Here is a 9,490-nt window from a genome sequence, read left to right on the forward strand (position 1 = left end):
GGACAGGCTGGCCTGGGGGCTCCGTGCTGTGGGGGGGGGACAGGCCGGCCCAGGGGCTCTGTGCTGGGGGGGGAGGGACAGGCCGGCCCAGGGGCTCCATGCTGGGAGGGGGAGAGGCCGGCCCAGGGGCTCTGTGCTGGGGGGGACAGGCCGGCCCAGGGGCTCTGTGCTGGGGGGGTAGGGGGGACAGGCCGGCCCGGGGGCTCTGTGTTCTGGGGGGGACAGGCCGGCCCAGGGGCTCCGTGCTGTGGGGGTGGACAGACCGGCCTGGGGGCTCCGTGCTGTGGGGGGACAGGCCAGCCTGGGGAATCCACGCTGGGGGGGGGGGGGGACAGGCCAGCCTGGGGGCTCCGTGCTGGGGGGGGACAGGCTGGCCCAGGGGCTCTGTGTTCTGGGGGGGACAGGCCGGCCTGGGGGCTCCGTGCTGTGGGGGGGGACAGGCCGGCCCAGGGGCTCTGTGCTGGGAGGGGGAGAGGCCGGCCCAGGGGCTCTGTGCTGGGGGGGACAGGCCGGCCCAGGGGCTCTGTGCTGGGGGTGGGGGGAGAGGCCGGCCCAGGGGCTCTATGCTGGGAGGGGGAGAGGCCGGCCCAGGGGCTCTGTGCTGGGAGGGGGAGAGGCCGGCCCAGGGGCTCTGTGCTGGGGGGGGACAGGCCGGCCCAAGGGCTCCGTGCTGTGGGGGGACAGGCCGGCCCGGGGGCTCTGTGTTCTGGGGGGGACAGGCCGGCCCAGGGGCTCCGTGCTCTGGGGGGGGACAGACCGGCCTGGGGGCTCCGTGCTGTGGGGGGACAGGCCGGCCCAGGGGCTCTGTGTTCTTGGGGGGAAAGGCCGGCCCAGGGGCTCCGTGCTGTGGGGGGGGACAGACCGGCCTGGGGGCTCCGTGCTGTGGGGGGACAGGCCAGCCTGGGGAATCCACGCTGGGGGGGGGGGACAGGCCAGCCTGGGGGCTCCGTGCTGGGGGGGACAGGCCGGCCCAGGGGCTCTGTGTTCTGGGGGGGACAGGCCGGCCTGGGGGCTCCGTGCTGTGGGGGGGGACAGGCCGGTCTGGGGGCTCCGTGCTGTGGGGGGACAGGCCAGCCTGGGGAATCCACGCTGGGGGGGACAGGCCAGCCTGGGGGCTCCGTGCTGGGGGGGGGACAGGCCGGCCCAGGGGCTCTGTGTTCTGGGGGGGACAGGCCGGCCTGGGGGCTCCGTGCTGTGGGGGGACAGGCCAGCCTGGGGAATCCACGCTGGGGGGGACAGGCCAGCCTGGGGGCTCCATGCTGGGGGGGGGACAGGCCGGCCCAGGGGCTCTGTGTTCTGGGGGGGACAGGCCGGCCTGGGGGCTCCGTGCTGTGGGGGGGGACAGGCCAGCCCGGGGGCTCCATGCTGGGGGAGGGAACAGGCTGCCCCAGGGGCTCTGTGCTGGGGGAGGGGACAGGCCGGCCAGGGGACTCAGTTCTCTGGGGAGGGACAGGCCAGCCCGGGGGCTTCGTGCTGTTGGGGTGACAGGCCGGCCTGGGGGCTCCGTGCTGGGGGGGGGACAGGCCGGCCCAGGGGCTCTGTGTTCTGGGGGGGACATGCCAGCCTGGGGGCTCCGTGCTGTGGGGGGGGACAGGCCGGCCTGGTGGCTCCATGCTGGGGGAGGGAACAGGCTGCCCCAGGGGCTCTGTGCTGTGGGGGGACAGCCTGGCCCAGGGGCTCTGTGCTGGGGGAGGGGACAGGCCGGCCAGGGGACTCAGTTCTCTGGGGGGGGACAGGCCGGCCTGGGGGCTCCATGCTGGGGGAGGGAACAGGCTGCCCAGGGGCTCTGTGCTGGGGGGGGACAGCCCGGCCCAGGGGCTCTGTGCTGGGGGAGGGGACAGGCCGGCCCGGGGACTCTGTTCTCTGGGGGGGGACAGGCCGGCCTGGGGGCTCTGTGTTATGGGGGGACAGGCCAGCCTGGGGGCTCCGTGCTGTGGGGGGACAGGCCAGCCTGGGGGCTCTGTGCTGTGGGGGGGGACAGGCCAGCCCGGGGGCTTCGTGCTGTTGGGGTGACAGGCCGGCCTGGGGGCTCCGTGCTGGGGGGGACAGGCCGGCCCAGGGGCTCTGTGTTCTGGGGGGGACATGCCAGCCTGGGGGCTCCGTGCTGTGGGGGGGGACAGGCCGGCCTGGTGGCTCCATGCTGGGGGAGGGAACAGGCTGCCCCAGGGGCTCTGTGCTGTGGGGGGACAGCCTGGCCCAGGGGCTCTGTGCTGGGGGAAGGGGACAGGCCGGCCAGGGGACTCAGTTCTCTGGGGGGGACAGGCCGGCCTGGGGGCTCCATGCTGGGGGAGGGAACAGGCTGCCCAGGGGCTCTGTGCTGGGGGGGGGACAGCCCGGCCCAGGGGCTCTGTGCTGGGGGAGGGGACAGGCCGGCCCGGGGACTCTGTTCTCTGGGGGGGGACAGGCCGGCCTGGAGGCTCTGTGTTATGGGGGGACAGGCCAGCCTGGGGGCTCCGTGCTGTGGGGGGACAGGCCAGCCTGGGGGCTCTGTTCTCTGGGGGGGGACAGGCCAGCCCGGGGGCTTCGTGCTGTTGGGGTGACAGGCCGGCCTGGGGGCTCCATGCTGGGGGAGGGAACAGGCTGCCCAGGGGCTCTGTGCTGGGGGGGACAGCCCGGCCCAGGGGCTCTGTGCTGGGGGAGGGGACAGGCCAGCCCGGGGACTCTGTTCTCTGGGGGGGGACAGGCCGGCCTGGGGGCTCTGTGTTATGGGGGGACATGCTGTGGGGGGGGGGACAGGCCGGCCCAGGGGCTCCGTGCTGGCGGGGGACAGGCTGGCCCGGGAGCGCTGTGCTAGGGGAAGGGACAGGCCGGCCCGGGGGCTCTGTGCTGGGGGGGTAGACAGGCCAGCCCAGGGACTCCGTGCTGTGGGTGGTGGGGGGACAGGCCGGCCCAGGGTCTCCGTGCTGGGGGGGGACAGGCCAGCTCAGGGGCTCCATGCTATGGGGGGACAGGCTGGCCCAGGGGCTCTGTGCTGGCAGGGGACAGGCTGGCTCGGGGCTCCGTGCTGGGGGGGACAGGCCGGCCCGGGGTCTCTGTGCTGGGGGGGGGGACAGGCTGGCCCAGCTCCCGGAGGTATCCCTGGTCTCTGATTCCCTATTCTATTCATTTCTTCAGGGGCACCTGGCACTGGCCACTGTCGGCCGACAGGACACTGGGCTAGACTGACCATCGGGCTGACCCAGTCTGGCCATTCTTATGGAACTACTTCTGCACCCACACAGTATCTGCCACCCCAGCGCTGGGCTCCCCGAAGCCCTGTCAGTGCCCCTCACTCCTGACTCACAGCCCCTGCTAGCCCAGCCCCGGGCTCCCCCATGGGACGTTATTGACATTACCTGTGACGGTACAGATCAGCAAACAGTGTACAAAGGTTGTCGAGTGAGGTGTCTACGGCAAGGTTAGGGTTCGCTGGTTCAGACTCTAGTCTGTAGGGGTGTGTCATTTTGCAGCTGGGGTTATGAATATTGGCTCTGTACTTGTATCATCTGAGCTGTCCTGGGAACCTTCAAAGTAACATGTGAACAATGGTGTTGGCCTGTAAACTGAGTCATGCAGGGACATGTGACTTGCCCGTGTGATGCCAGACTCCATCTTGCTGCTGTGATTTTCCACAGTAAGAACGGACGGGGCGTCCTTCCACGGGCAGAGGATATAAAAGGCCCTGGAAACCCCTCCATCTTGTCTTCAGTCCTGCTTCTGACTCTGGAGGGACTTTGCTACAAACAGAAGCTCTGCACAAGGGACTGATGACCCACCACAGCGGGGGATGTTCTCCAGAGACTTGATTTGACCCTGCAGTTTACTCCATCACTGCTACAAGCCTAAACTAAGAACTTTGCCATCCCTGTATGGAATTGATTCCATTTAACCAATTCTAGCTCTCATCTCTATCTTTTTCCCTTCATGAATAAACCTTTAGATTTTAGATTCTAAAGGATTGGCAACAGCGTGATTTGTGGGTAAGATCTGATGTGTATATTGACCTGGGTCTGGGGCTTGGTCCTTTGGGATTGAGAGAACCTTGTTCTTTTACTGGGGTGTTGGTTTTCATAACCATTCATCCCCAGGACGGGTGGCACTGGTGTTGATACTGGGATACTGGAGTGTCTAAGGAAATTGTTTGTGTGACTTGTGGTTAGCCGGTGGGGTGAGACCAAAGTCCTCTCTGTCTGGCTGGTTTGGTGCCTTAGAGGTGGAAAACCACCAGCCTGGGGCTGTGACTGCCGTGCTCTGAGCAATTTGTCCTGAACTGATGCTCTCAGAAGCGTCCCACCAAAGGCAGCATCGTTATCGGGGGTAAAGTCCATGGCTCCTGTCTGACCTGGGACAGACTCAGGAGTCCTGACACAGCTCAGCGAGGCAACTCCTCTAGTGAAACTGGCCAGAGTCTGCCAGGGCCCCGGCTCCTACTGTGGGTGCTGCGGCCCCAGGTCCCCCCGCTCCATGCCAGGCCCAGCACCCCCCAGCACTGATGGGGCAGTGGGAGCTATGGAGAAGGCAGACTGTATGGGGGGGCAGCAGGATGTGGGGGGCAAGGGGTCTGTGCAGGAGGGGCAGGATGCAGAAGTGTGGTGGTACCCTGGTGGGGGGCCTGCCGGGAGAGGGTGAGGGACAGCAGGGAGGTGCTGTTTCCAGCAGAGACAGTTGCTAAACAATAGGCTGCCACTGGCTCTGTGCTGTAACGTGGGGCTACCAGTGCCCACCCCAGAACCGGCCCCACTCCAGGCACATTGAGAGGAGTCCGGGGGGGCCATGGGGAAGGGCCCAGCCCCACAAAGTCACAGACTGCAGCAGGCTGGAGCAGGGCAGGACATGGGCACCAGCTAAGCCACCTGCCTGCTGCCCCCACCTGTCCCCCCATCCCTGTGTGCCCCACATCCTGCACTGTGCCCCCTTCACCAGTGTCCAGCCCCCAGTGGCTGGCTGGGGCTTGTTTTCATGCCGTGGACAGGGACCCCTCCAGACAGAGGGGACCCAGGGACCATGGCTCCCTGCAGCAGGGCCTAGCTGGACAGATGCAGTGGGGCTGGGAGCCAGGATCCCTGGGTTCTCTCACCGGCTCTGGGAAGACAGTGGTGTCTAGTGGTTATAACATGGGGGAGGGGCTGGGAGCTCTGTCCCTTCCTTGGGCACCCAAAGCTCCACCCCCTGGGATGAAGTGGGAATTTTGGTAACATCTTTATGAGTGCCTCAATTTCCCTCTGTGCTTTGCATTGCTATACAGGTAACGTAAAAGATTAAAAGCTGCTCTGGGGCAGAGCAGGATCCTGGGTGGGGGAGGTGGTGTCACTGTGACAAAGTGAGACTGTTTTGTATGAACACTGTGTGTGCCTCAGTTTCCCCACGTGTTACTCAAGGGGGTGTGTTTGTTGCAGACACCCCTAGAGAGCAGGTGCAACTGCTGACGGGCTGCAGAGAACAACTCGTAGCCTGGCAGCTGCTGGCTGGGTCCCCTCCTCTGCAAGGAGCAGCTGGGGGTGTTGGTGCAGGCCAGGTGACCTGCTAGACCCCGAAAGGGACAAAGGACAGAGGAGGGCAATGGCTGTGATGGACGCCGGGCAGCTGGAAGTGAGTCAGTCTCCTGGTTGGGGACTCAGGGGCGAGGGCCCAGTGCTCTCGCCCCCCCATGGACTTTGCCGAAGATCCCTGATCTCGGTGCTGCCAAGCTCTGTTCTACTCTGGGCTCCCCACGATAATAACCCGTCTGTGTCACACGCAGGCTGGGAGTCACGGCTGGCTGCAGCGTGGGGGGCAGGACCCTTTGGGGGTGAGGCTCCCCCAGGGGTCCCACCCAGGGGGACTCGCTGTGGGGAGCTCACGGGGTGAGTAGGGGGCTGAACGCTCCCAGGTCAGACCCAGGAGGTGCCGAAGCGGAGCAGGATCCTTGCCCTGGGACAGGTGCCCTGAGGGGAGATGCTGCCCCAGAGTCCTGCCAGACATCACTCCGAGTGGGGCCGGGGCCCCCAGCAGAGCCAGACGTGCTGGTGGCAGGGGGACAGAGGGCTGAACCCCGGAGAGAGAGAGCCACCCTCGGTGTCACGGTGCTCTGGCCCTATTCACCCCTCCCCTAATGTCCCAGTCACCTGCAAACCCCACTGGGGTTTTCCTGCAGGTGGCTGAGAAAGATGTTACTAGCGCAGGGCCAAGGGCCGATCCCTGCGGGACCCAAGTAACCAACCCCCCAGTGATGTCTCCATTCGGGGACTGACCAGTCAGTGTTTCCCCCTTCCCGCCCCCCTTCAGTAGGATCACGTTCATTTTACAGCGTTCTGGTGTGGGGTGAAATCCCCGACACACCTGCTGCTGTCACCTCTGACCTGCCCCAGCCCTGCCGCCTCGCGATCGCCAGGCAGTCGGGCTCTTCCCTGGCCCCTCCTGAGACTAACAACAGGGACAGAGGCCTTGACAGCAGCTGCTCCTGGACCCCCAGCCTGGCACCGGCTGCGCTGTTAGCTTCGGCTTAGCCCCCCAGCCAGCCACGGCCTGGCAGCCAGTAGCCAGGTGACTGCTCAGTGGGACCTGCTGGCGTCCCGGTCAGATTCGCAGCAGGGAGCCCCGGACAGAGACTGGACGCTGGTGCCCTAAGCCCAGCCTCGGAGGCTGCAGGCCGGCCCCTGTGAGCTACGGGGGCCTGGGGCCCGGCCCAGTATAAGGGTCACCCCCAAAGGGCCTGGCTGGGACACCCCCATTGATCCATCCATGCCCCTCTCCATCCTAACTTACTTGCCTTCTATGAGGAGATAACTGGGTCTGTGGATGAGGGCAAAGCAGTGGATGTGTTATTCCTTGACTTTAGCAAAGCTTTTGATACGGTCTCCCATAAGAATGGCTGTACTGGGTCAGACCAAAGGTCAATCCAGCCCAGTATCTGTCTACCGACAGTGGCCAATGCCAGGTGCCCCAGAGGGAGTGAACCTAACAGGCAATGATCAAGTGATCTCTCTCCTGCCATCCATCTCCACCCTCTGACAAACAGAGGCTAGGGACACCCTTCCTTACCCATCCCGGCTAATAGCCATTTATGGACTTAACCATCATGAATTTATCCAGTTCTCTTTTAAACGCTGTTATACACCCACAGTATTCTTGGTAGCAAGTTAGAGAAGTGTGGGCTGGATGAATAGACTATAAGGTGGATAGAAAGCTGGCTAGACCGTTGGGCTCAACGGGTAGTGATCAACGGCTCCATGTCTAGTTGGCAGCGGTACCAAGTGGAGTGCTCCAAGGGTCGGTCCTGGGGCCAGTTTTGTTCAATATCTTAATGAGCTGGAGGACGGCGTGGACTGCACTCTCAGCAAGTTTGCAGATGACACTAAACTGGGAGGAGTGGAAGATACGCTGGAGGGTAGGGATAGGATACAGAGGGACCTAAACAAATTAGAGGATTGGGCCAAAAGAAATCTGATGAGGTTCAACAAGGACAAGTGCAGAGTCCTGCACTTAGAATGGAAGAATTCCATGCACTGTTACAGACTAGAGACCGAATGGCTAGGAAGCAGTTTGCAGAAAGGACCTAGAGGTTACAGTGGACAAGAAGCTAGATATGAGTCAACAGTGTGCCCTTGTTGCCAAGACGGCTAATAGCATTTTGGGCTGTATAAGTAGGGGCATTGCCAGCAGATCAAGGGACGTTATTATTCCCCATTATTCGACATTGGTGAGGCCTCATCTGGAGTACTGTGTCCAGTTTTAGGCCCGACATTACAAGAAGGATGTGGAAAAACTGGAGAGAGTCCAGCAGAGGGCAACAAAAATGATTAGGGGGCTGGAGCACATGACTTATGAGGAGAGGGGGAGGGAACTGGGATTGTTTAGTCTGCAGAAGAGACAAATGAGGGGGGATTTGATAGCTGCTTTTAACTACCTGAAAGGGGGTTCCAAAGAGGATGGATCTAGACTGTTCTCAGTGGTAGCAGATGACAGAACAAGGAGTAATGGTCTCAATTTGAAGTGGGGGAGGTTTAGGTTGGCTATTAGGAAAAACTTTTTCACTAGGAGGGTGGTGAAGCACTGGGATGGGTTCCCTAGGGAGGGTGGTGAAGCTCTGAAATGGGTTCCCTAGGGAGGTGGTGGAATCTCCTTCCTTAGAGGTTTTTAAGGCCCTGCTTGACAAAGCCCTGGCTGGGATGATTTAGTTGGGGTTGGTCCTGCTTTGAGCAGGGGGTTGGACTAGATACCTCCTGAGGTCCCTTCTATGATTCTGTGATTCGTCAGTGCAGAGCTCCGCCCCCCATCCAGCCCCTCCATCCAGGTCCACCTCCGCCCTCCCAGCAGCATTTCACAGTTCTGCTCTCCAGGGCTGGGCCAGCAGAGAAGCTGAGTGAGCCCGTGGGCCCTGCCCGTACCTGTGTCATCGGGGGAGCTTCCAGCCGGGCTGCCCTGGCTCAGCGTGGCCCAGCTGGAGTCCTCGTCACTGGCGGCGCTGGCCCGTGGGCCGAAGAGCAGGCTGGCACTCTTGCCGTGCTCGCGGGACCCGCGCTCCAAGCTCTGCTCTGACTCGGCCGTGATGGGGTCACTCTGTACTGGGGTGGAGTCACCATCCTCCTCCTCCTCCTCCTCCGGGCCCCCCCGCGGCAGGTCACTGAGCAGCACCGTGGCGAGGGGGCCAAGCTCATTGCGGTTCTGGTCCTGCTCGGCCGCCTGGCGCAGCTGGTTCTGCCCGTCCTTCACCCACTTGACATTGGCGGGCTCCTCCCTAGATGGCGGTCCTGGCCCCAGGGCACCCTGCTGAGCACGGCAGGTGCAGGGGAGGTGCTCTGGGGGCGAGGCTTGGCACGGCAGCGTGCCGTTCAGAAGCTCACTGTGTGGCACCCGCAGCACCAAACTCAGCCCTGGGCAGCTGTTGTCATTGGCCAAGTCGCTCCTCTGGCTCAGCGGCCATGACATGGCCCCGGGTACCCTGAGAAGGGAGAGACACTGGCGTGAAGACCAGCACGGCATGGAGTACAGGGCTCGGCCTGGCCCCAGGGTGCAGCCAGCCAGGGGACATCTTTAACAACACAAGAATGGCCATGCCGGGTCAGACCAAAGGTCCAACTAGCCCAGTATCTGTCTACCGACAGTGGCCAATGCCAGGTGCCCCAGAGGGTGTGAAGCTAACAGGGAGTCACCAAGTGATCCATCCCCAGTCACCCATTCCCAGCTTCTGGCGAACAGAGGCTAGGGACACCATCCCTGCCCAGCCTGGCTAATAGCCATCGATGGACCCGTCCACCAGGAACTTACCTAGTTCTTTTTTGAACCATATTATGGTCTTGGCCTTCACAACATCCTCTTTTCTTTGTTTTAAACCTGCTGCCTATTAATGTCATTTGGTGACCCCTAGTTCTTGTTATGAGAAGGAGTAAATAATTTTTCCTTATTCACCTTCTCCACATTCCTCATGATTTTATAGACCTCTGTCATATCCCCCCTTAGTCACCTCTTTTCCAAGCTGAAAAGTCTCAGTATTATTAATCTCTCCTCATATGGAAGCCATTCTATACCCTTA

At 62.8% G+C, this 9,490-nt stretch overlaps 1 protein-coding gene across 3 annotated transcripts in view; it reads right to left on the reverse strand.

Annotated features, from left to right (window-relative positions):
• Positions 1-8,898, reverse strand: part of LOC115640049 (amyloid-beta A4 precursor protein-binding family B member 1-like) — a 31,315-nt gene extending 22,417 nt beyond the window's left edge. For all 3 annotated transcript variants that reach the window (XM_030542928.1, XM_030542927.1, XM_030542926.1), the window contains exon 1: positions 8,346-8,898. In XM_030542928.1, the coding sequence (XP_030398788.1) occupies positions 8,346-8,886 (541 nt within the window). In that variant the 5' untranslated portion in view covers positions 8,887-8,898. The remainder of the gene's footprint in view (positions 1-8,345) is intronic.
• Positions 8,899-9,490: the final 592 nt, after the last annotated feature.

Source organism: Gopherus evgoodei, unplaced genomic scaffold (assembly GCF_007399415.2).
Source record: "Gopherus evgoodei ecotype Sinaloan lineage unplaced genomic scaffold, rGopEvg1_v1.p scaffold_185_arrow_ctg1, whole genome shotgun sequence".
NCBI lineage: Eukaryota > Metazoa > Chordata > Testudines > Testudinidae > Gopherus > Gopherus evgoodei.